Source organism: Lepisosteus oculatus, chromosome 9 (genome assembly GCF_040954835.1).
Source record: "Lepisosteus oculatus isolate fLepOcu1 chromosome 9, fLepOcu1.hap2, whole genome shotgun sequence".
Lineage (NCBI taxonomy): Eukaryota > Metazoa > Chordata > Actinopteri > Semionotiformes > Lepisosteidae > Lepisosteus > Lepisosteus oculatus.
Genome location: NC_090704.1, coordinates 24,335,724 through 24,362,930, shown reverse-complemented (window position 1 = coordinate 24,362,930; position 27,207 = coordinate 24,335,724). Strand labels below are relative to the sequence as shown.

Here is a 27,207-nt window from a genome sequence, read left to right as displayed (position 1 = left end):
CATGTACATACAGCTGTGTGAACCTTTTCTTGAACAAGTTTGATAGCTGAGCTTTAGTATGTCCATGGCATTGACATCACAGCTGTCTATCACTTTCTGAAAGCCTTTGGTACAATTTTTCCAGATTTTAAGATTCAAGTATTGGTTATTTGCAGTTCTTGTTCTGGTTTGGAGCACCTTTTCTTTTCCTATTCTAAATTTACCTGTGGGCAAAAAGCAGTCTATTCTGTTATTTTCTGTTGGTGGTTCAATTTCATATGGAAGCTTAATATAACCCTGAGAATAGGTGGACACTAATAGACTTACACCTCATTGTGTATACAGATGAAAATAAATACCAAAATAGCCTTAGACTTTCTAATTAAATCTAAATGATGTGTATTGTGGCTGCTGAAAATGTATGTCAACATTTTAGAACTTGGAGGATAGTTTAACAAGTGAAAATAAATAAAGAAAACTCTCCAGACTAATGGAAAAAGAAAGGGGGCATTTGACCTGGATGTATGAAAATGCCATGCTTACTCTTGGTTATTTTTCATTCTTGTCTCTACAGCTGTGCAACTCCAGTATATCCATGTATACTCTTTTGACTATCACGTCCCCCAAACCTTCCACAGAGACCTTCAGTGTGTGGCTCAGAGAACATGCTATCCCAGGAAAGAGCCTTGGTTTAAGCAGCTGCCCCTGACATCTTTAGCAGGGTAAACTTTCACCAGCTTTGCAAAATGCTCTAGATTTAATGACGGTGAGCACCACTCAAGGCAGAGCTAGAGTCTGCAGAAAAAAAAAAATCAGTAAAGTCTATGGATCACGTTTGTTTCCCAACTGATCGCTTCTTTAGAAACTATTCTCCAATTCAAAATACAGAAACAGTATTGAACACAGTTGCCATGATCCATAAACAATCTCTGTGCTTCATTATTGCAGTTTGTTCCTGGGAAGTGAAAATGTCACATCAGCTATTTTTCTCATTTTAGATATTTGGAATCAATAGTTAATTTTTTGCATGCCTCTACATTTTAAAATCACAAATTAATTATCACAGTTCCAGACCTGTACCAGCTTGGAAGAGATGATGAAATGTACTTATTTCTTCAAAATATGTGCTTCACAGCCCCACAGTGATGCTAAGTGTCAGAGTTGGCATAAGTTGTACTAATGGTTTTTCTTTCACTGACAACAGTACAAGAGCACTGGTGCCCAGCTGGTCATAGAGGTTGCAGTTATCGGACGCGTTTGAGATCGCTTGGATATCCCAAAGTGTCCAACCCTGTTGGTGTTGGTATTGGTATTCAGTGAATTATGTATCACTGCTGAAACTTGGACAACAATGTCTGATTTACTCTGAACAAGCACTTATTGAGCCTCTCAGAATCTGAATTTATTTAATTTTTACAAAGTCTAACTCTATTGTATGTTGGCTGTTTCTAACCAGCAAGACCCACTTTCTCACAAAGATTTTGTGGAACAATATCCAGTTTATTTTTACTCAAAGCCTTTCCCAATTGAAGATGTATTTATATAAAAAAGCATACTTTGTTTTGGTGAAACTTTCTCAATCTGCCACCTGGCAACTGAACTTTCCTACATGTTTCTGCGGTTACACTTTAGATTTAAGGTTTCATAGCATCGCTTTCTTTCAAAAGAGATTTTATGGGATGTTAGTAAAGCATCAATTTATATTCAGTAGTAATTTAGGTTTAGGATTTGTGTCTGAGGTAGTTTGTAGGTGCTTTATTAACATCCTGTAAAGCCCAATTCTTGAACAAATTGATTAATAGAATATTTCAATCTTTTATTTATACAACAATTTAAGTCAAATGTTTTTCTCTTGGTATGTTGATTTAAACATAAGAAAGGATAAAAATATAACTTGTGTAGCTTCTTTAGATACCATTTAATACCCAAGAACACGAGAGGTTACATTTGGCCCATTTAGCTAATTTCTTAGTAGTTAATTCAAGGATCTCATCCTGCTATTTCTTGAATGGAACCAGGACTTTAATAACATGTGCAGTTTGTTCCATTAATCTCAACTAGTTTTGAAAAGAAATTGATTAATTGATCCAAGGATCTCATTCTGCTGTTACTTTAAAGGTTATTGGAAACGGTTGTCATTTAAATACATTTAAAAAAAGGTTATGTAGAAAAGGAACAATCCAGTAAGTTTCAAACACTGCCCTTCAAAAGCAATATGTCACACTTCACACTTGATCTACTGTATATTGGTGGTGCTGATTTAAAAAAGAACGTTCTGGGTAGCAACCAATACAGTACAGCATTCAGAGAGGGGGGGGAAGAAATACACATTCACTGGTTCTCGGTTCCATTTTGACGTTTTGGTAGCAAGTGCACTTCCTGTTTTTGGTTGGGTAGAAAGTGTGCCTGGGACAGATTCTTACAGGGAACCTGTGACTCTGTTCCGTTTCAGATCTCTACTCAGGTTTGCTGGTTAACTATTTAGGAGACGACTTCTTTGCCAAAAGCTGGGGGAAGCTTCATCGGCCTCTGCCGTCGAATTGCTCTGTGGCGCACAAGGTGTACAACGTGAAGACGATGCAGCTGCCCGAGGCCAGGCCTTTCGGCATCATGGTGCACCACTCCAAGTGGTGTGTGACGAAGGGTGGGGGTCAGCACTGGACCTGCATCGTGAACACGAACCGAGAGATCAGTCAAAGGAGAAGAGGAGGCGGGGCTGTGTGCACAAGCAGGCCTGGAGTGTGGAAGGCCTTCCTCGCGGTAGTTGACACATTTGAGGACTGCCAGTAACACGTGGCTGGCACAAATAGACAAACAAGAAAGGGCTGTTTTCAAAAGATACTGCATAGTTTTTCCAAGTCAAAGCAAATGTAAGAAAACTCTGCAGTAGCTCAAGTAGGTAGTGCGTCAACACGCGTAGGCCGCAAAGGAGGAGAAAAGAAAAGGGAACGGACACCTGAAGAAGACTCTACAGCTGAAATGTTTCTTTTCTTTTTTCAGCATGGAATAAACCTTTACATGTTCCTAAACTATTCACTACTGACCTTAATAGCAAAAGTAAAATGTATTTTGGAAGGATATGTATCATGAGAAAGTCATGCATCTAAAAAAACATTTTTTGAATTAAGTACTGAATATATGGGGGGGGAGGCAAATTATTTTTGCTGAGGCGATATACAAATATTTCAAATCATAAAAGTACTTTCTGTTTGTGTTTCTTTAAAGGCTTGTTTGTAATAAAAGTGCTGGATCTGACCTGCCTTCCATTATTCCTGTGGCCCCATTAGGCAGTTCATATCAAGCACAAAAACTGACACTGACGTTATATTGATACTAGTAGTCCTGTTCGGCACATATCTGTGATTTTTGTTTCTGTGGATGCGGGTTTTTTTTTTTTACGCAGAAACCACACAATGGATGAATAATATATATATTTTTACTAGCTAAATCAATAACACCACAGACTACGTATTGCAAAACACAAGACAACCTATGCAACAGGTGGATAAGGTTAAATAAAAACAATCACCACATCTTCATATACAGTACAGTTACTACATTATTGATCAACTAGAAGCACTGGATTATATGACCGTTTACTCTGTGGAGCTGTCCACTTCGACTGGCTTTGTAATAGGCCTGTACAGTTTAAAAGAGCTTATGGTCACATTTTTATAATGAATAAGGTTACAGTGTCGTGCTGGTGTTTCGACCTGGTAAGAATATCTTAAGTCTATTAAACCTTCCAGCATTCCTTAATGATTTACTGATTTTTAAGTCAAAGGCCATACATGTCTCTAATGTCGGGTAGGATTGAGTTTCCCCTTGAAGTCTTGATTTTCTGACCTGCTCAATGCCTGTGACCTCACAGTGATGTCACTCACAGTCGTGTTCTTCTCCAGTGGGTGATCTCTCTTTATAAGCTCAAAGCATGTCAAGCGGGGAAAGACTCGCTCTCATGAGTATGTCAGAGGAGTGTGTGCACATTTCCTCATCCTGTTTCAATTGTGTTATTTTAACCTTTGCTAATCCGATAGGTAAATATTAAACCACATATAAGCCATGCCCGGGAATGTAGACAGTGGAAACTGAAAAATGAACTTCACATGGCACAATTTACCATTCTTACCATTTAAAAAATGGCTCTTAGTTTTTAAATAAATGCGTCTAAAAATATACGTGTCTCCACACACCTGAAGAAGGCTTCACAGCCAAAACGTCATATTAGTTTATAGATACCAAGGGTTTTGAGTCCCAGCTGGGTTTCTTCACAAGTCTTTTTCATAGGAACCCAATTCCAACAAATTACATACAGTAATTTCTGATTTTCTCGGGCAATGCAATAGATGCTATTAATGGAATACAAGTACATTTTAAAAGACAACCTTAGATAATGTGACAATCAGTGCACTTTTCAGTCCTTCAGATATCCCTTGTGGTGTCTCCGGGGGAAAGTTTATGCAAATGAGAGAAGTACTCACACCACACTTTTCTTTCCTGAGTTTCGTGGCGTTTCTTCCTCCAATTATCTTCCAAATCCAGTCCGTAATCCGCTCTCTTAATCCTGTTCCGATCCGAGTTCCAAAAGTCCGTAATAAAGCCAATCCGCAATCGAAAAACCATAAACCTTTTCTCCCTTCAGTAGTCCGTTATTCCTTAGTCCGACCTTTCACATAAACCTCTTTCCTCTCTATCTTTCTCCCTGTTCACTGCCTCCGGGGCACTTATATTTCGGTTCCTGATGCGGCTCAGCTGTGTCTCATTGTTTCTCAGGGTAGACCCTTTCCATATACGGGTCAGTTTATTCTTTTTGGCAGCCATTTTGCTCAGGTCCATATTTAGTATTTTAACTAGGTCATTCTGAAAATACCTGTTATGAATGACCCTTCCCCTGGTCATCTTACACCCTTTACTTGGCTGGCCTGTAATGTGGTTGTTATATTCTATGATTTTCTTCTTGTTTTATTTATTACCTTGTCCAGTAGGTGGCAGAATTAGTACAGTAAGGGACTAGGCTTAAGGAGCAATATTTTTTAATCAAGCTGACATCTTCCTCTAAAATATGTTTTTTATTCGGTAGTGGTATGAAAAACACAACCTGAAAATATAGTAATGAAAATGAAAAGTCAAGCTTGTGCAACCAGGTGATGTGCAGCTGGGCACGGGAATCGGGAACAGCGCCTCGTGCGGGCTGGTAGACCCTCGCTTCCAGCCTGCTGTCCGCCTGACTTTCTCTCCCATGGTTCTTTCTAATTTGTTAGGTAAGATCTGAACTAATAAGGCTTTTTTAAAAGGTCTGTACATTTATGTTTACTGATGTCATAGTTTCGGTTTAAGGTTTACTCGTTTATATTTGTTTTAAGAGTATCAAAAGTGTATTCGGGCTCTGCGGGTTCTCAGAGACGAAATTGAACTTCGTTAGCTAACTGTGTTAAGTCGCTAGATGAAAACTGTCTGTGTGTTGTGAGTTAATTTCTTAGTGAGTTGAGTTGTTATGTTGTGTCGCGTTTAAATGGTGTTATAGTAAACAGGGGAAAACAACATGTACGAGGGTAGGAGTCAGACTCTTGCTACCAGCCTGCTGTAAACCTGACTTGTACGTATTTCTGGAAACGCTCCCTTATTTTCTTCTATTTTTTAGAAAATAAACTTGAAAAAAGGGAGCCGTGTATGAGTTCCTCTTGCGCACGCCGGTGAGTGCACAAGATCAACGGTAAAGCTGCCAGAACTGAGAGGGACCCGCTAGAGGTCACCACAGCCAGGCAGAATAGGGACTGTGACGTAAACTTGAGTAGTGCGTTATGGGAGTTGTAGTTCATAAAGCCAACGCTATGTCCGTGAGCAACTATAGCCAGTTCTAAAACCCGGCTCCCCTTAAGTAAGGATTACACTTGCATTCCAGGCTTTTCTATGGAAGCCCGTTTCCGCCAGGGAGTAAAAAAAAACGCGCTATGGTATCTCAGAATTGCAACTTAGCAACTCAGAATTCTGACTTAGTAACTCTTTATATCTCACATTTGCGAGTTCGAAATAGCCCATATTTCATTGTCTGTCCTTTTGTTATTGTAACGGATTCGGGTTCTAGGGCTTGTGCCCTCGCCGCTCCCACCCTAGTTCGTACCTCACTGCATTGGCTCGAACCCAGCTCCTGAGTTGTTGAGGACAAGACCTGTATAACTATATATGGCTACAATACCAGAATTGACCATAATTAAAATTGCATTTCTACACTTCTTTTCCATCCCAAAGGATTAGAGGTGTAAATTATTAAAAGGCAAATCGTGTGTTATATTTTTGGGGTCTCTCGGCTCCACTGGCAGAGCCAGACTGTTTGGGACGTGTGACCACACAGGTTTGATACCGTGAAGGCTTTGAGTTAGAATGGCGACATTCAAATTAAACATTAAATCGGACATCGCCCTTTTGTCTGGATTTTCTCATTAAAACCTAATTATTAATATATATATATAAACAAGTCCGTACAGGGACGAATACTGCAGCTTTTAATGACGTCTTTACTTGTACACGCTGGATACGTCAGATAAGGCAACTGCTTTGCAGATCTGACGTAATAGACAACATTTTGGTTATACCGTGGTTTATGCTCAAGTCCGTATTATACAAAATAAAGTTTTACCGCTCACGAACACGACGGATTTGTTTTCAAAATAGATTAATTAATTAATGGATTAATGGAACGATATCAGGGATAAAAATGGAGAGAAAGAAACCGGGATCTGGAGCTGTGAGTGTACTATCCATACGTTTATATATTTGAACTTTTAGGTAGTGAATTTAAAAAAAAAATCAGCATTAGTTTAGCTTTAAAATGTAAGGTTTAGTAAAACAGTAAAAACGTACACCTCGTAGTAATATTTCTAATACTGTTTTAAAAGCTCTAGAAGGTAAAATAAATGGAACATGATTTTAAAATTCCAGCTATGTGTTCTATTTCTGAAATCGTGGGTTAATAATTTATTGTTAACCCTTTCTGTATTTTATGGGAATATACGTACTGTACTTTTCTTTTGTTCTCTTAAGATGTCTTGGGTGAGAATATGCCTTCCCAATCTAAAACTCTAAACAGACTTAGAGAATCAACTCGTTTGTGCAGAAGAAAAAAAAAGAACGTTATGAACTGATTTAGCCCTCTGAACACCCTAGGGTAACTCTTCTTACCTATCTATAAAAAGATATGTCAGGAACCGTGGCCTTTAAATGCAGGGACTGCTTTTAAAAGTTAGTTTTGTAGCTGATTATGCCACCTAGCAAGACCTTTTCCCCCAGCAACAAGTTCTTTTTATCTTCCAGAACCACTAGTGCATCCACAGACCAGAAGTCATCCTACATAATTTCCATTTGTATTACAGTACTTTGCAATTCCAGTATCTATCATAGCCTAATCCACAGAACAAATATTACAACTTATCCACCAGAGGTACTTACTTACTCACAGAACATATTGCAGACCAGATCAAGAGCCCCATTTGACCCCAGTTACCAAAACCAGAGTTCCAAAGGAAAAGTCCAGCTGCAAATATTCTCCCAAACCCAGCCCCAGTTGGAGACCTGGTGTGCCTGCTTCTGTCATAGCAAAGAAACTCTGTGTAGTCTTAGGGATCCTCCTCAGTCCTGACTGAGTCTGTTTGTTAATATGCCCCCCAATTTGTCTCTGAGTCAATTTTTTGAGTAGAGCGGGGGGGAAGACAATGCTAAAGCCTTCCTCCCTTGCTCACTGTAGAGAGTCCCTGGTGTCCAAACCCTCTCCTGGGTGCTGTGGTACAAATTGGTTATTCCTTTTTCTTCTGTTTCTGTGTGCTCTGGCTCTGTCACTGGGGTTATTAAAGCCCCCCTACCTTTCTTTGGGGGGGGGGTTGATAGTTTTGGGTGTAAGCAGAGCTAACTTCTTGGGGCTCATTGATCAAATGGCTATATACAGATGGCCAGGTGTAAGATTGCTCTAGAACATTCTAGATGTTCTAGAATTGTTATGTTCTAGATCCACCGCCTCGGTCTGAGGCTCGGCTAGGCCAGTTTTGACATGCCATGTGTCTTCTCTGAACTGTGTGGTAATTAACAATGTTTGCAATAGCATCTTTGATCAGTAGGAAGCCCCAGAACAAAGAAAGACACATATTACCACCCTCATTGAAGTCACTGGTCATTCTATACAAACTTCTATGCAAAGTCAACATTGTCCTTGATACCTGCTGTTGCCCCCACACCCATTTTATTTCACTCTGTGACAGATGAAATCATTTCTGCCATCAGCTCTGCTTGTTTTTTCTGGCGTTTTGGCTGTGGTTCTGTGAGGTACGATAGCTATGTTCTGTGTTTCAGGGCTGCTACACCATGCTGTATGCACTGCAGGGAGAGCAGCAGCTGTTGGAGAGACCCGTCGGCACTAAACTGCCGTTAATCCCAGGGTCTAAACCTCAATTTTGCAGGACTGCTCTTTCGGAGAAAGTAAGTGTAACCTAAAATGAAAAGCATGAATACATTTATTCTTATTTAAATCCAAACATTTAAATTGTAAAAAATGACATGTTTATTCATGGTTTTCTTTCTTTTTAGGGGTAAACCAACATGTAAAATTGTATAATATGAAATGATACCTGGGACACATTAACACATTTCTGTGTGTGTTAGTATAATGTGGTTGCTGTAATGATTAAACTGTAAGCAAACTGTCTTCCCTTGACATCTTTGTGCATATAACATCAGGAGTAAGGTTATATATTTTTCTAGACGCAGTATATTGATCACATTATTGAAATTCAGCTGTACTGTATGCCTTAAAGCTTATTGTGCTTACTGTCTTTTTGCAATGTAGATATTTTTAGTTGGCTACAATGACTGAGAAATTGGAATTTGATTTTCAAGAACGTAGAAAAAAATGATAACAGCGATTCTGGAGTAGTCTTCCAAGAAACTGGCGACCGCCTTCGGAGGGGGGAGAAAAAAAACATTCTCATTTTTATGTTCAGAAACATAGGGGGATACATATCTGTGTTTACCTGTACATATCATGTTTTAATAAAATACTTACCTTCTATTTCAGCTGCACCAGCCATCTCCTGACTTCACTCTGACTGATCCCCACGGTTTCCTTTTGGATTCGAAGTACAACAGCCTCCATGACCCCCACCTGCGCACCTATTACCATCGCAAGGGCATGCAGGAGTCTCTGCAGAACAGAGGCTTAATCAATGAGCAGAAGAAAGTAAGGCTGTTTGGAGTTTGTGCAAAGAATGAGGCTTTTTTGGTATGGTGAAGGAGTGAGGTGTTGTCAAAAAAAATAGACCAGGTTCTAGCTCATTTAGCTGTAATAGTTTCCAGTAGCGTGATTTAACTCATGTCTGCACTCCAGCATAGATGTATTCGGTGGGCAGGCCTTTGGTTGTAATCAAAGCATGTAATAGTAGATGTAATCAAAGCAGGCCTATGGTTTGTGCTAAAGTCCTTATGCTCAATAGATATTCAAACACAGAGTACTTGACTGTGCTCTAGATTTGTAAAATAAAAATAAAAACATTTAACCTCCTAGACAGTACTTGAAACATGTTTTGTCTGTTTTCAGGTCCTCTGCTCTTTGAAAGAATACAATCAATATCATAACTACCTTAGCAATGTGAAGTTGCAGTATGACAAAAATTATGTGACTAAACAGGTAAGTGTGATGTTTTTAAACAACCGTCCATCTGATTCTGACTCTTCATCATAGACTTCTGCCTTTATCCAGCCCTCAATCAGTAACGTTTCTAGATGAAGGCTTCCATAAGATCTCTCCATTATGCACTTTTGAATATACTGCTGTCATCATGTCATCTTCAAGGAAGTCTCTACCTTGACTGTGTTTGTATTCTAAGGATCAATTTCAATGTTTTCTTTCAGTTTCTTCTCTAATTGCTATGAAGCTCATTTCTGTTTTAGTGTTTTGACGCTGACGATGTTGTTGCTTATGTTTGTCACTGCTCTAGCCTATTTTAGCTTCTTCTTGTTAGTTCAGCCATACTGTACATCTTTTCATGATACTTTGTGTTGTTTATAGCCCATATAGTCCTTTCTGCATGCAGGATATGGGTTTCATATCATAAGAAAAGTTACGAATGAGAGGAAGCTCTTTAGCCTGTTTGGTAATTACTTGCTAATTGGTCTGTGAGTCTCATCCAGCTGTTTCTTGAAAGAAGTCAGCATTCAACAAGCAGACTTGACTGTGAGGATTTTGAATATTTGAAACAGGTCGCCTTGTAGTCTTCTCTGTTCACGATAACAGAGTTAAAAAAAGATAGTTTTTTTTATTCATTGAGGCTGGGCAATATATCTGGATGTTTTTCTTTGTGGAAAACCACTAATTGTACCACCCGAATCGGAGCATTCACTGCTTATCTGTACTGCTCAGTAGACTTTAATCCATTTTCAGTGCAAAAAAATGTATTTTTCCAAACACATGTTAATACAGGCAGCTTTTGTGTGTAGTCCAAAACAGAATTTATAAGTCTTCTTTGCCAGACAAGGCTGAAAAACGACTTGAACTTCCATCCATCCCTTTCCATCCACGTCATCTAATCTAACCGCCTCATCTAAGGGCTGCAGGGAGCCGGGGCCTATCCCAGAAAGCAACGGGCTTAAGACGATATACACCCTTGACCAGAATTAAGTCCATTGCAAGACACACACAGACACAAATTCACTCTAGAACCAATTTTCCTAGAAACCTTTTTTTCTACCAGTATAGTATGGCTTTTGACTGTGGGAGAAAACCAGAGCAAACCGTGAACAACCCATGTGAATATGGGGAGACCATACAAACTCCACACAGACAAATCACCTCAGGCTCAGAATAGAGCCCCTGGCCCCAGTGTTGCGAGATAACAAGGTTAACCACTGTATCCAAGATATACATCTTAAATTGAAATGTTTAGATCAACAAACTACAGTAGCTCAGCCTTCACTCTTATACATATGCAAACACATTCTATCGGTGTGAGTTCAAATTAAAAATCTAATGGAAAAAGTCAGTGTTGGTTTTGAAGTGAACACTCGGCTATAATAGTGCTTAGGAGAACCTTGCAATGAAGGGAGTGTGGCACTCTATTAAAAGGCTGTGCTGGCTTTCAGAAAACAATAGTGAAGAAGTTCTTGGAGCTCCAGGAGCAGAACGAGATTCCCAGGGATATCAGCTTCACCGATGTGAGGGAATGGCTCCTTGAGGAAGGATCCAAGAATATTTCAGACCAGTTTATGGCTAACAGAGACAGGTAATAACATACAGAAGCTCCTCACTCTTTAACAGCAAGTTCCTGCCTTTTGGATTCCTGATTTGTTGTATTTGTATCACATTTTTTTTTGTTTCGCTGTAAATATGTGTAAATATTTTACTGTTATGTTTAAACATTAGATGTCAAGAATACAACTGTAAGTAAAGGTTTGCCTTAAGTTAATTAATTGTGCAAGCAAGTGGAAGTCTTGACTGAGTCAAAGTTTTCCAAAAGATGAACATCTGCTCTACGGAAATACCACATTCACAAATTCCTCTGCTGCTGTCTGACATTGCCTTGTGGATGAAGCTTTCTTTGCTGTTGTTGTTTATGAAGGCACCAGGCAGGAGCTCTGAAAACAGAGGAGATATGCAGACAGGCTGAGGTATGAGAATACAGTTTGATTTATTTTGACCCAGGGCTGCTCCTGGTCATCACCTGGATGGGAGATCTTTAATAGCTGGTTTCCTTCTGCATCTTAAACTGATTAGAGACATTTATATCCACTCTGGCAAGTGACCTTGTGACACCTCTGTAAATACAGCATGATTGGGGAGCAAGCAAAAGATAACAGGATCTCTAGCATAACTGTTTTAAAAGATGTTGTGTTTCTGACAAGTAATTAAGCATTTATGTTGCAAAATGCTCATTAAAAAAATTATCTCACCTTATAGTGTATACGCCTCTTCCAGCCGAACAGATTTCTGCAGAGTGGATACCCTTAGTGAATCATGTTACTGTATTGTCACACTTAGACTTCAGACACTTTTCATACGCTTTTATGAATCTTACATTTCACACTGTAGCTTAACTCACTTTTGAAACACATAGTTTATTCACCCCTTTCATTGATTTATCAGCTTTCAGATCACCGGCATTATCAATATACAGTATTTAGCCTCATCGGTTTTCTACATCAGCTTAATCATGTTTCTTGTTTTTTTTTCACATTCTCACTGTACATTGCTGTATGGTATGTTATTTTCCCAGTTATTTTGTCTTTGGGCTTCCCAGACCACATTCAGCTGCTGAATGCTCCTAATATGCTGAAAAATGCCCAAAGGCCTCATTTGCTAAATTGTAAAAAGGGGAGAGATTCAGCTCCACATGATCTAACAGATTCCTCAATATTTAATGTACCACCTATAAGCAGGTGACATATAAATATAAATGTCTAGTAGCGTAGCTGTTCTGTGCTCAACACAATCTAGCTTTCTGCTGTTTCTCATCGGCTTTGCCTTTTCACTGACGGCTCTACAGATGTGGAAAATCAGAGAAAGGGCTTTACATATGAGAATAGAGGAAGATGCCCGGAGGGAGGTGCGACAGGCCCAGCTGAAGAATCAGATCAGAGCTAGAAGGCACAAAAAGGTACTGGAGTAATGAATGTTTGGATTCATCCTCTTAAGGTGAACTTTTCTTCATGCAAATTCCGGACTTGACACTGACCTTGCAGCTATATTTTGTTGTATTTCCAAGATGAGCACCTATAGGTTTAAATTAATAACCTAAACTAATACCTTTGGATGCTCGGTGACCACAATAAGCATGGTATGTTGGCACCTCTTATATTGTGCATCTACTCTAGGGTGGTTATGCCAAGATATGCTACAGAGGTGCCAAAACACCATATTCTGGTAGTGTTTGGTGCCTCCAATTCATGGTTATAGCACTGCATCTCCAAAGCCCATGGTTTATCTCCAGCCTTGGGCACCTCCCTGTGTGGCATTTATTCTGCGTGTTGTGGGTTTTAATTCCAAGTAACATCCCAGAGACATGCTGCTTTGCATAATTGGCTGTTCTAAAGTATCCCTCAGGGGTATCTCCCCAAGAGGATCCAAGAGGGTGGTTGATGATCTCTCCTCTTCATTACCTAAGCATTAGAGGAGAGACATTGCTGCTTCAATCTCTTATACCCAGCCTGCAAGGTTCTGAACTACACACAGAGTCTTTCATCCAAGTAATGTCGGACCCAGCCTTTCTTCTTCTGAGCTCTGACCAGACCCAGCTTCCCAGCTTCAGGGTGCTGTAGATTGAGATTAGATTGGAGTCTCCTGTAGTGACCTTATGGATGGGAAGTTTTCTACTGCTAACAAGATGTTCAACAATGAGATGGACCTTTTCATCTTTTGTTGAGAGGCTTTCCTTTTTCATTAAACAATAGCCACTTGTGAAAGGTTTTCTGTCATTCTCAGGCATTTGAATATTATAAAAGGAAGGTTGCTCTCCAGCAGCAAAAGCTAAATGAGAGTTTACAGGAAAGGAAGGATTTTGAGAGAGAAACGCAAGACCGTATTAAAAGGCAATATTTTAATGAAATACTTCAGTCTGGAAAACAGGGTAAGCTTCTAGATCCAATAATTTGCAGTGGTGCAACTATGATTAAGTTCACAATTTAATGTGTTTTAGTTTGTTGGCTAGAAGGAATGATGCAGGTTGACAACATCTTCAGGTTTACTACTGATTACAGAACTGTAGAATTTGTTTAATAAACACCTACAATTACAAAATTCCAAAGCTTTTCAATCATATGGCTGTATGAAAAGAATAATATGTATGTACTGAGATCAAAACTTTTTAAAGGGAAACACGCAATAAGTTGCAGGTATCATAAAATAATACATTAAGAAGGAATCCTTCATTATCTTCAGATTGTTTAATTTCCAGCCACAACATGTACATACATTATATTCAACATTTCTGTAATCCACATTTTGTTATAAAAACATTTACAGTATCTATTGATCTAAACTATCTGAAATAACTATTCAACTAAAAGGATGTTTTCTTTGTGGCACAGCTTCTACTGAGATCATTAGCACGGAGAATAGAGATGTTACCATTGCTAATGAGAAAAGTTCTAAAATCACCAAAGGTCAGTATTTTCATTTGTTTCTAGAAAAAATAAAGGTTTTGAAAAAAGTTATGTTTTGACAAATTTTCCAATGCAGCTGCAGAGAAATTCAGTGGGTGCTGAGATACTGAAAGATATTGTGAAAGACAATGGAACATATAATCCAAAAAATCAGTTTAGTTCAATTCAGTTTTATTTGTATAGCTAATTCAGATAAAAACATGTCAATGATTAATTCACAAGTGTGGGTTTTGAAAGCTTTGGTAACATCTACTGTTAAGGCTGAAAAAGGTTCCAATTAAGTCTGGGGATCTCTGGGCAGCCATTGTGCCACAGTCTGGTGCAGTAAAAGTGTTGTGAGCTAAGGTGTGAAAATGATTTAAATTATATGGGTAAACAGATAAATAAATCTTAATCAGCATCCTAATTGTATCTATGAATAAATACATGTTTTTTGCCTTTTTTGGATGTTAATTGGATTGATCACTTTTTTATGCATGCCATGAGAATTCTAATGCGACAATAATTCTTTTCTCTCCACTGAAGAGGTGACTACTGATTCCAACTGGTTTCATGAAGTCCCTCTGATCAGTCAGCTGTCTGATGGGTAAGTCCTACATTCTGCAGTTGTGGTATGTTAAGCATCAGTGCTTACATAAAGTTTTTATTTTAAGCATTTTAAGTATGGTGATACGTAAATGTTTAAAGAGCAACTGTTTTCTATTTTGAGCTCACTTCCCCAGCTGATTTCGTGAAATTGCTTTTTCTCTCTTTGCGAATGCATGAATCAGTCTGTTAACAGTACAGAACATGTGCATATTGTTGTGTTAGCTCATGTGCATTTTTCCAAATCCTAGATATAGTTTACCATAGACTGACTTTGTTGTAATGACTAGAACATTGACATTGAACACTGAACCTTCGCAAAAATAAACTGTTGTATTGTACTTATGTATAACTCTGATCATACTGCATTACAACAATAATATATTAGTCATATTAAAACAAATTTCTATCATAATAACAATTTGTTGTGGCACCGGTATAAAATGTGAAGTTTTGCTGAAGTATTGACAGTGGGAGAAATGTCTGGTCGTGTTTGAATGGATGTTATGTTTCAATCAACAACCACCAGAGGGCAGTAACAACTAAGTAACACTAAGTCATCAAATGTGTTGGAAACGCATTTTGGGCCTTGTCCTGAAAGATGCAGCAACAACATACAGTTGTATGCAAACGTTTGGGCACCTCTGGTCAAACTGCCTGTTTCACAGAATCTTTAAATTCTCTAAGGTCTAATCTCTATGAAGTTAACAGGGTACAAACATAAACATTACATATTTCTGCACATTTCAATGCAGAATTACTATTTATTTTCTGAATTGAACTGTATTTGTCATGTGTCAATTATGAGGTACCCAGTATGAAACTGGTTAGATACATTGCGCCTGACCAAGTAGTTGTTGTTGAAAACACAATGATGTAAATTACCAGTGATCTTGCTTCACATAGGAACACGATTGTACCATACTCGCTAAAGTGTTATGGAACAGTTGCAGTTTGAAGTTTAAGATTTATCATTTCCAATGTGCTATTTTGTTGTGGTGATTTTTATTTTATAAGCCTCTCATATTAAAGTAAAAACCTAAGCAAGTTTTAGACATCCAGTAGGTAAATTGAAAAAGTACGAACACAATCGTGGTTAGGAGGCCATCTTTTTTACACAGGAATATGCTTTAAAATAGATTAATTGTTCTGCCACTAGAAAAGATGCCTATATATTGTTAATTAGTCACCATTTTTTATTATTGCAAAATATAGTTCGTATTTTGTCCATGTAGTAGTAATGTCACACTAATTAATTTTTATCATAATTTTTTTTAGTGAAAGGAAGGTGATTGAGAAAAGTTTATATGGACAGGTAAGGTACACTGCTTATCTGAATGTAATGGATGCATTTTATTTTTCCAGATAGCTCCTTGAGGTTAAAATGCACAGTGTCATAACTAAAGAACAAATGTAAAGAAATATGTTAATTTGTTCCTTCAGTACAGTAAATCCTGAAATTTAGTCCACCTAGCTGTTGCTTAGTGGTTCCTTCCCTGACATGTTCAGCTCAGCTCCCACTAGGTTTTGATTGTGGCTGCCCTGGCGTCAGAGCCACATAGCCACTCCTCAGAGCAGAGATATTCCACTATGCCAAAGGTCTGCGCCTCTTTGCCAGAGAATATTAAGCTGTCAAGGTTCCAAGGGGGTGACTTCACTTTCTACCATAGACTCGATGCCAAAAGAACCCTTTGACACTGCCTCCTCTGGAATGAAACAGGGGTCTGCACATTTAATTATTTATAAATTAAGGGATCCACTTAAAATGTGCAATACTGACCATTCTATTTCTTTGGTTAGACTGGTATTTTGTTGTTCTTGCTTCATTTATATATTAGAAATACTGTACTGTATATATTTTTCTAGACATACAACAGTATATCTATAATAGATTTTTACTATACTGTATAGACAACAGTATATTTGTATTAGTTGCGTCTGTGCTGGCATTCAAAATTTGGTTGCAAATTTCTAAATGTTAACATGGGAAACAATGAACCCTGACAAGTAAGTAAAAGTAGGTCTTATATTGATAGGTGTACTGTATACTGAACATTTTTCGTGCTCTGTGGTTACTTTTGTACTATTGCTTTAAAACAGATAACAACGGAAGAGCTTAACGAAATGGCGGAGAATATAGTGGTCTGGGTGGCAGCGTCTATCATCAGAGTGCTGCTTCCAGCCATCTCGCTTTACAGTGAAGAGAGGAGCAGGAGCGTGTCTCACTGCTCCTTTGAGTCCCCGGTTTACTTCAGCAGTAGTGAGGAGGCCACCCTGAGTTCTCATTCTCTGCTTGGTACTGAGTCAGGGTCCACATGGCAGTCCCAGAGTAGGAGCAGTAGCTTCTGGTCAACGAGATGCAGGATCTCCACTCCCTTCCCTTCACCCCTCTCGTCCTCGGGTAGTTCAGGAGAAGAAACAGGGAAAAATACACCCTGCTTTAAATCCAGAACACCCTCGAAGGAGATTGTGGTTGCTGATGGAGGAGAAGATGCTGGAAAGCCCCTCTCAGAACCTTTGAAGGACCTTTTTGGAATCACTAAGTCAAGTATAATTACAAAAGCAGAACGTATAGTACAGGATGTCCTTAGCAGAGTCCTCATTGAAGCACAGCTTCCTGCTCAGCTGATGGAACCCCAGTGTTGTGCGTTAGGTGTCTTGATTACCCGCTGCAGATTGAATAACCTTGCCACTGAACTTGTGGATGCTGTTCTTGGACTTGTCATCTCTGCCTTGTCAGAAAATAAGCAAAGAATTCCCACCCCTAAGACTGTGCGTGTTAATCTAGAAGCACAGACAGAATCTGTAGCCTCAGAGGTTGCCAGTGAGATTATACAAGTTGTCTCTGGAAGACTCCAGCCTTTTTTCACAAGCGCTGTTGAGTCAGGGTCAACCTGTAGACTCCTGGGTGGCCATGGTGGTGGCCTACATGCCATAGGACAATCCCAGAGACTCCACTCAGAACAATATGATGAGGCGGAGTTAGCTGTCACGGCAACAGAAATAATCAGTACTGTCTTACAAGAAGTCAAGAGTGAATTCTGCAAAGCAAATACTGAAAATAAGATGAGTGACGTGAAAGAAACATATTCAGGCGATAACCAATCAATGAGTGACTTTGTGTCAGCAATTCTGAAAAATTTAGAAACGATTTCACCCTCCTCCAGCTTATCTGTGGAGAAGAACTACCTTCTTCAGAGTCCTGATGCCCTGCAGAATGAGAGAGATGAGGCAAAAGTGACTAAGAAAAGAACAAATGGCAGTAGCCCCCCATCTTTCAAATTAAAGTCTCACTCCTCGGAATCAAGTGTGGGAATGAAAAGAGCAAACAGTGATATTGCTTTTGGGATCTCTAAAGCCAAAATCATTGAAATTGCTGAGCAGATAGTATCTCAGATCATTGAAAAAACAAAGTGGGATTTCACCCCTGTGGGTAACAATTTACATGAGAGTAACTCAAAAGAGTCATTATTGCTCCCAGAAGCTGCAGAAATCTCCATTTTGGAAAAAATAAGTCCAAAATCTCAGATTCCCAACAATAGGGTCACTGTTATTGCCAAGGACATTGTAAATTCTGTTTTTGAAAATGTTTTGTTTGCACTGAATTGTATTGAAACAAATAAATATCTGCAAGAATCCAATAAAAATGTTGCTGCTGCTCCTCAAACTTCTAGAGGCAGCACAGAAAGAGGATCCATTGATCATACTTTTGACTTTAGTTCAGTTGCAAAAGGCATCGTAAGGACTATATTTGGAAAGCTCAAATCTTTACTCACCCAGACTAAAGAAGATGTATCTAGTTCCAGTTCTCCTGCTCAAATCAATGCAAAGAGCTCAAGCGTCAGCTCTTCATCAAAAACTTCAGTGTTTTCTGATTCTGTGTCAGATATTTTAGATTTGTGCACCTATACAGTAGAAACCGCTGGAGCCATTTGTGAAGCAATGAAAAAAGAGTTAGACCAGGAGATTTATTGCACAACAGTGGCAAAGAAGGCTTCAGATGAAAGCCTTCTGGCTAGAGAGGTTGTTACTTCAGTTTTGGAGTACCTTGAAGAGCAATATATTTTAGACACCATTAAAAGCCCTTCACCATATCCTAAAGACTGGGAGAGAGATGCTTCTACATTTATAAGAGAGGAGAGTATTCAAGATCAATCAAAATCCCAGATATCTCCTGTTGAAGAAATCATATTATCTGATATTGATAAGGCAACAGGACAAGTCCCTAATCAAATTCCAATGGAGATTTGTAGATATCCTCCAAAGGTGGTGTCATCTGAGAACATTTCTTCAAAACAGCAAATTGGGCAAATGGACATGAACTTGGTTGAGGACAATTTGAGTGTTTCCTCTTCTGGAGAGAGCATCATATCAGATGGAGAAGGTGAAGGATCAGAGAAGATGCCGAGGACCTCCAGCTCTGTATTCCATCGTACAGCAACAAGGATAATAAGTGAAATTATTGAAAAAGCAGCTGCAAAATTTATATCTTCTGGACTTGCCCATCTCCCAGAGCAACCAAACAGTACAGCTGATGATGTATGTAAAACACCAGATGCAACAAAACATGTTCAAGAAGCAATGTCCTCAGACTCTTCTTCTCATGTGCAAACCACTGAACTGGCTTCAGATATTGTTGTTGATGTTTTAGAAAAACTACATTACGCTACATGCTTTGAGAAGATTTCTTTCTCAACAGACTACAAAGATAAATTAGAAAGTTCTGATACAGCCCTGTTACCAGGAACATCAGAAATTAAAACTGATACTAGAAGAGCTGAGCACCTTAGGACAATGACTGAGGAACTCTTCAAAACTGTGAAGAACAAACTGAAACACTTTTGGAATCAGAAGAGCCTGTCTTTGTTCAAAGCAAGGAAAGTTTTATCTGCTAAAGAGCAGAGATCAGCAGATTCACTTGAGATGTTTCCTCCTTCAGTCCAGGTTTCACACCTGAGCTTTAGTGAACCACACTTGACTAAGAAAAGCATGTCAGTAACAAACTCGGCACCCCGTAAGCATCTTAGTGAAGATTCAGAACCTTTAGGTGTGTTAATGAACGTTGATTTCTCAAGGCAAAGCAGGACTACTCAGGAAAATCAGGCAAATTTAATCATCTGTGCCAAGGATGTTGGCAGTCAGATATTGCAAACAATCAGGAGTGAAATAAATAGGGGTGATGACAAAGGATGTTGCTCAGGAGCAAGAGCAAAACCCTCAGAAGAAACCCTTCAAGCAAGTGAACTGGTGGATTCTGTTTTATCTACATTTGAAAATCTTAAAGTTTCAGATGTGGTCTTAAAGCCAGATTATGAAACAATGCACCTCTCTGGTGAACAATATGGGAAAGACAGGATGTCTAGTGCAGAAGACACTGTCCATAAAGAATACACTAAAAGTAACCGTAGAGAATATTCTGTTCAACGTTTCCCACCCATAAATGTGCCTGGGATGGTGATTGATTCTTATACAGATGACACAGAAGTCATGACTCGGGACACTCCCTATAGACCCTTGACTGATGCTTCATCAAAGCTTCAGGATCAACCTACACCTACAGCAGAACAAGAAAATGAATTGACATGTAAAAGCAATCGAGTTCCCCGGTCCCGTGTTTGGAAGAAACCCTCTACTGCAAATGACATGGGACTAGGTGAACAAGAGTTCATGGAACTTCCTTGCAGAAGCAATGTGATAGATGATTCATTTACAGCTCAAAACAGCTTAAATGCTGCAGAACAAAAGAGAGGCTCAGAGAAAACAACAGTTGACAATGTTGAGGAAGGAGACCAGCCAAGCCCTCTCATTTCACCAAAGCTTGACTTCTCAGCAGAACACATAGCCCGTGCAGAGTGTGCAGTGTCTGACATTGAAATTGTTGCCATGGGTATTGTTGACATTATTATGGGCAAACTTGATGTAACGGTGGCCTCAGATACAAAAAGCAAGTCTAGAGCAAGCCAAAAGAAATCGGAGTGTGCTGCTGGTCTCGTCACTGAGAATATAGCATTTCAAACCCACTCCAATAATGTTAATTTGAACATTGAAAAGCTTTCAGCTGAAGAGGCGTCCTGGGCATCTCAAGTACCAGGAGCCACAGCAAAGCACAATCTCCCCCCACTGCAGACAAGGGTTTCAGACGAGCCTAAGGACCAAGTCAGGACCTCCACAGAGAGTCCTACAATGAGTCCTATTGAAAGGAAAGTGGAACAACTTGTCTCGAGTGGATCTCTGCGTGTATTTTCAGAAGAACTTGTCAAAAATGTTTTCCATTTAATTTTGAAATCGGGAATTGCAGTACAATTGGGCACAGCTCACAAATCTAATTCAGATCCAATTTTAAAGAGCCCCCTAGTAGTTCAGGATTTATCCCATCCAAAGTCCCCGGAGCTTTCTATGCAGTTGTTGTATTCATTTACTGAGAAATCAGTGAAAAGGCTGTTGAAGCAGTGCCTCAGTTTTCCCGATTCTCCAACGTTTGACACAAATGAGAAGGATGTTTCACTTTTTCAAGACTGTGATACAAATACGGAATTGAAGTCTTCCCAAAGGATTTCAGAGAAAGTGTCTCTGACTGTCAAGGATCACAGACCACAGAAAAGTACTGAACCATCAGTGCCCAGTTCACAGATGTACCATGATGCAATTAATCAGCTTTCCAGCTTGCTTGTAAAGTCTGTCATGGATGTTTTGTCTGCTGCATGTGATTTATCAATGGAGCCTGAAGAGAGTGTAAATCAAGGTAAGAAGGAAATTAAATCAAATTATTTAAAAGTGTATTAACATTTTAGTTGCTATGAAGTACAAGTTAAAAACTGTAGTGACTGTATGTAAATATACAGTACCTTGATTTTCTATCTGTTGTATCTTTAAAAGTTTTTGATGTATTTAGACCAATATAGTGTAGGCCATGACTATGAATGAGAGAATGAGTGAATATAGCCATATATTCAGTAGCCATATATAACGTATCTGTGAATATGGCTGCTTCTTTGTTTGTAGTTACCTGAGCTCCAAGATGTAATAGTTTTACAGGAACATGAAGCTTTATACTCAAATATTTTGTGATGCCTGTCATTCGTTACTTCTCAATATAATTTAGTTTTTGTTTCATGCTTTCTGATATTTTGCTTCACTATCATTAAATGAAAAGCTCTTTGTTAACATAGGTAATATACCAGCAGCCAGGGTGACATCAGAAATTGAGAAGAGTTCTTCTGAGGAACTGAAAAGAGACTCCCACCTTGAAAACAATTCTGAAATCAAACCACTCAGTGTCCCTGTAGAAATGTTGAATATTGAACCGGTTTCCTCAGTTGGGCTCCAGGAAATTTCTATGGCTAAATCAACAGAATCACTTAATATGACTTTAGTGTGTACTGAGACTGTGGAAAACATCATAACACAGCTGCTATTGCAGATATACCCTACTTTGATAAAAGAGGAAACGTCTACAGAAATCCCAGGGAAGATGTCTGTGTCTTTGCTGAGTCAGATAGCTGTGGACCTCTTTGACAGTGTGTTGCAGGACTTGTCCAAAAACCAGGAGATAACAGTTGTGAAACAGGATAATGATGTGTTTCATGAACCACACAAGATTCAGCAGGTTGCCAGCTCTGTTCACAATGATTTGCTGTGCCAAACTGGATCCCAACAGGTTCTACAGAAAGCTGTAGCCACCAGAAATGAGACAGTGGTCAAAACCATAATCAGTTCTATGGTGACCAACATTTCCAAGCTGACACATTCAGCTTCCCAATGTTCATCCCTTTCACCAGAGACCAGTATTAGCAGAGAAGCAAGTAAGATCATTGATAGGGTGATGGGTGATATTAAAATAACTAGTGAGCACAACAAAAAGGCAACACCCAGTGCTCAGTCTTCTGAAATTTCTCTTGTTTCTTCTGAAATAGTACATGGAGTCACAGATAATCTGCTAAAGAAAATTCAGTGTTCTAATAAGAAAAAAGATTGCTTAGCTTCTGAGACCCCAGAGAAACCTGGAGATTATCTGGTTCAAAGAGTCCAGGGTCTAGAAGGAGTACAGCAGTGTAAGGCTTCAGGGAAGACAGTTAAGAAGACTAAGAAGAGCTCCTCAAGCCCAGACTGTATGAAAACACAACCTCTGGAGTCCTCTTCGCATGATGTGAAGGTTGATGAACTGATGAGTGATATTAGAATCGCTAGTGAGCACAACAAAGAGGCAACACCCAGTGCTCAGTCTTCTGAAGTTTCTCTTGTTTCTTCTGAAATAGTACATGGAGTCACAGATAATCTGCTAAAGAAAATTCAGCTAAACTGTTCCAGCCCTGAGTCCAGTACTCCTCAAGCTGCCATTGATATGGAAACCCAGAGCACTGGGCAGCTCATGTGCACCAAAATGGACCAGTTAGAACCTTCACCTGTTATTGGTCGAACAGTCAGAAATAAAAAACTGCAGTCTCCTATGACAAAGTCTCCAAAAGGCTTTTCTCCAACAGTTCCAAGTGGGTTTGAAAGCAGTTTCCAGCCAGAAGACACTATGGATAAGCCCTGCTCATCACGTTCCCTAGGAGAAGCTGTTGGTGTGACACCTTGTTCTAATAAGAAAAAAGATTGCTTAGCTTCTGAGACCCCAGAGAAGCCTGGAGATTATCTGGTTCAAAGAGTCCAGGGTCTAGAAGGAGTACAGCATTGTAAGGCTTCAGGGAAGACATTTAAGAAGACTAAGAAGAGCTCCTCAAGCCCAGACTGTATGAAAACACAACCTCTGGAGTCCTCTACGCATGATGTGAAGGTTGATGAGCTGATGAGTTATATTAGAATCGCTAGTGAGCACAACAAAGAGGCAACACCCAGAGCTCAGTCTTCTGAAGTTTCCCTTGTTTCTTCTGAAATAGTACATGGAGTCACAGATAATCTGCTAAAGAAAATTCAGCTAAACTGTTCCAGCCCTGAGTCCAGTACTCCTCAAGCTGCCATTGATATGGAATCCCGGAGCACTGAGCAGCTCATGTGCACCAAAATGGACCAGTTAGAACCTTCACCTGTTATTGGTCGAACAGTCAGAAGTAAAAAACTGCAGTCTCCTATGACAAAGTCTCCAAAAGGCTTTTCTCCAACAGTTCCAAGTTGGTTTGAAAACAGTTTCCAGCCAGAAGACACTATGGATAAGCCCTGCTCATCACGTTCCCTTGGAGAAGCTGTTGGTGTGACACCTTGTTCTAATAAGAAAAAAGATTGCTTAGCTTCTGAGACCCCAGAGAAGCCTGGAGATTATCTGGTTCAAAGAGTCCAGGGTCTAGAAGGAGTACAGCATTGTAAGGCTTCAGGGAAGACATTTAAGAAGACTAAGAAGAGCTCTTCAAGCCCAGACTGTATGAAAACACAACCTCTGGAGTCCTCTACGCATGATTTGAAGGTTGATGAGCTGATGAGTTATATTAGAATCGGTAGTGAGCACAACAAAGAGGCAACACCCAGAGCTCAGTCTTCTGAAGTTTCCCTTGTTTCTTCTGAAATAGTACATGGAGTCACAGATAATCTGCTAAAGAAAATTCAGCTAAACTGTTCCAGCCCTGAGTCCAGTACTCCTCAAGCTGCCATTGATATGGAATCCCGGAGCACTGAGCAGCTCATGTGCACCAAAATGGACCAGTTAGAACCTTCACCTGTTATTGGTCGAACAGTCAGAAGTAAAAAACTGCAGTCTCCTATGACAAAGTCTCCAAAAGGCTTTTCTCCAACAGTTCCAAGTGGGTTTGAAAACAGTTTCCAGCCAGAAGACACTATGGATAAGCCCTGCTCATCACGTTCCCTAGGAGAAGCTGTTGGTGTGACACCTTGTTCTAATAAGAAAAAAGATTGCTTAGCTTCTGAGACCCCAGAGAAGCCTGGAGATTATCTGGTTCAAAGAGTCCAGGGTCTAGAAGGAGTACAGCATTGTAAGGCTTCAGGGAAGACAGTTAAGAAGACTAAGAAGAGCTCCTCAAGCCCAGACTGTATGAAAACACAACCTCTGAAGTCCTCTTCGCATGATGTGAAGGTTGATGAGCTGATGAGTGATATTAGAATTGCTAGAGAGCACAACAAAGAGGCAACACCCAGTGCTCAGTCTTCTGAAGTTTCCCTTGTTTCTTCTGAAATAGTACATGGAGTCACAGATAATCTGCTAAAGAAAATTCAGCTAAACTGTTCCAGCCCTGAGTCCAGTACTCCTCAAGCTGCCATTGATATGGAATCCCGGAGCACTGAGCAGCTCATGTGCACCAAAATGGACCAGTTAGAACCTTCACCTGTTATTGGTCGAACAGTCAGAAGTAAAAAACTGCAGTCTCCTATGACAAAGTCTCCAAAAGGCTTTTCTCCAACAGTTCCAAGTGGGTTTGAAAACAGTTTCCAGCCAGAATACACTATGGATAAGCCCTGCTCATCACGTTCCCTAGGAGAAGCTGTTGATGTGACACCTTGTTCTAATAAGAAAAAAGATTGCTTAGCTTTTGAGACCCCAGAGAAGCCTGGAGATTATCTGGTTCAAAGAGTCCAGGGTCTAGAAGGAGTACAGCATTGTAAGGCTTCAGGGAAGACAGTAAAGAAGACTAAGAAGAGCTCCTCAAGCCCAGACTGTATGAAAACACAACTTCTGGAGTCCTCGTCGCATGATGTGAAGGTTGATGAGCTGATGAGTGATATTAGAATCGCTAGTGAGCACAACAAAAAGGCAACACCCAGTGCTCAGTCTTCTGAAGTTTCTCTTGTTTCTTCTGAAATAGTACATGGAGTAACAGATAATCTGCTAAAGAAAATTCAGCTAAACTGTTCCAGCCCTGAGTCCAGTACTCCTCAAGCTGCCATTGATATGGAATCCCGGAGCACTGAGCAGCTCATGTGCACCAAAATGGACCAGTTAGAATCTTCACCTGTTATTGGTCGAACAGTCAGAAGTAAAAAACTGCAGTCTTCTATGACAAAGTCTCCAAAAGGATTTTTTCCAACAGTTCCAAGTTGGTTTGAAAACAGTTTCCAGCCAGAAGACACTATGGATAAGCCCTGCTCATCACGTTCCCTAGGAGAAGCTGTTGGTGTGACACCTTGTTCTAATAAGAGAAAAGATTGCTTAGCTTCTGAGACCCCTGAGAAGCCTGGAGATTATCTGGTTCAAAGAGTCCAGGGTCTAGAAGGAGTACAGCATTGTAAGGCTTCAGGGAAGACAGTAAAGAAGACTAAGAAGAGCTCCTCAAGCCCAGACTGTATGAAAACACAACTTCTGGAGTCCTCGTCGCATGATGTGAAGGTTGATGAGCTGATGAGTGATATTAGAATCGCTAGTGAGCACAACAAAAAGGCAACACCCAGTGCTCAGTCTTCTGAAGTTTCTCTTGTTTCTTCTGAAATAGTACATGGAGTAACAGATAATCTGCTAAAGAAAATTCAGCTAAACTGTTCCAGCCCTGAGTCCAGTACTCCTCAAGCTGCCATTGATATGGAAACCCGGAGCACTGAGCAGCTCATGTGCACCAAAATGGACCAGTTAGAACCTTCACCTGTTATTGGTCGAACAGTCAGAAGTAAAAAACTGCAGTCTCCTATGACAAAGTCTCCAAAAGGCTTTTCTCCAACAGTTCCAAGTGGGTTTGAAAACAGTTTCCAGCCAGAAGACACTATGGATAAGCCCTGCTCATCACGTTCCCTAGGAGAAGCTGTTGGTGTGACACCTTGTTCTAATAAGAAAAAAGATTGCTTAGCTTCTGAGACCCCAGAGAAGCCTGGAGATTATCTGGTTCAAAGAGTCCAGGGTCTAGAAGGAGTACAGCATTGTAAGGCTTCAGGGAAGACAGTTAAGAAGACTAAGAAGAGCTCCTCAAGCCCAGACTGTATGAAAACACAACCTCTGAAGTCCTCTTCGCATGATGTGAAGGTTGATGAGCTGATGAGTGATATTAGAATTGCTAGAGAGCACAACAAAGAGGCAACACCCAGTGCTCAGTCTTCTGAAGTTTCCCTTGTTTCTTCTGAAATAGTACATGGAGTCACAGATAATCTGCTAAAGAAAATTCAGCTAAACTGTTCCAGCCCTGAGTCCAGTACTCCTCAAGCTGCCATTGATATGGAATCCCGGAGCACTGAGCAGCTCATGTGCACCAAAATGGACCAGTTAGAACCTTCACCTGTTATTGGTCGAACAGTCAGAAGTAAAAAACTGCAGTCTCCTATGACAAAGTCTCCAAAAGGCTTTTCTCCAACAGTTCCAAGTGGGTTTGAAAACAGTTTCCAGCCAGAATACACTATGGATAAGCCCTGCTCATCACGTTCCCTAGGAGAAGCTGTTGATGTGACACCTTGTTCTAATAAGAAAAAAGATTGCTTAGCTTTTGAGACCCCAGAGAAGCCTGGAGATTATCTGGTTCAAAGAGTCCAGGGTCTAGAAGTAGTACAGCATTGTAAGGCTTCAGGGAAGACATTTAAGAAGACTAAGAAGAGCTCCTCAAGCCCAGACTGTATGAAAACACAACCTCTGGAGTCCTCTAC

At 39.9% G+C, this 27,207-nt stretch overlaps 1 protein-coding gene and 1 pseudogene across 1 annotated transcript in view; one reads left to right on the top strand and one right to left on the bottom strand.

Moving 5' to 3' along the window:
• LOC138241282 (deoxyribonuclease-2-alpha-like) overlaps window positions 1-27,207 on the bottom strand; it is a 129,345-nt pseudogene that overhangs the window by 17,882 nt on the left and 84,256 nt on the right.
• Window positions 23,567-27,207, top strand: part of LOC138241249 (uncharacterized) — a 28,933-nt gene continuing 25,292 nt past the window's right edge. The window contains exon 1 of the mRNA XM_069194365.1: window positions 23,567-26,596. Coding sequence (XP_069050466.1) covers window positions 23,666-26,596 — 2,931 coding nt within the window. The 5' untranslated portion in view covers window positions 23,567-23,665. The remainder of the gene's footprint in view (window positions 26,597-27,207) is intronic.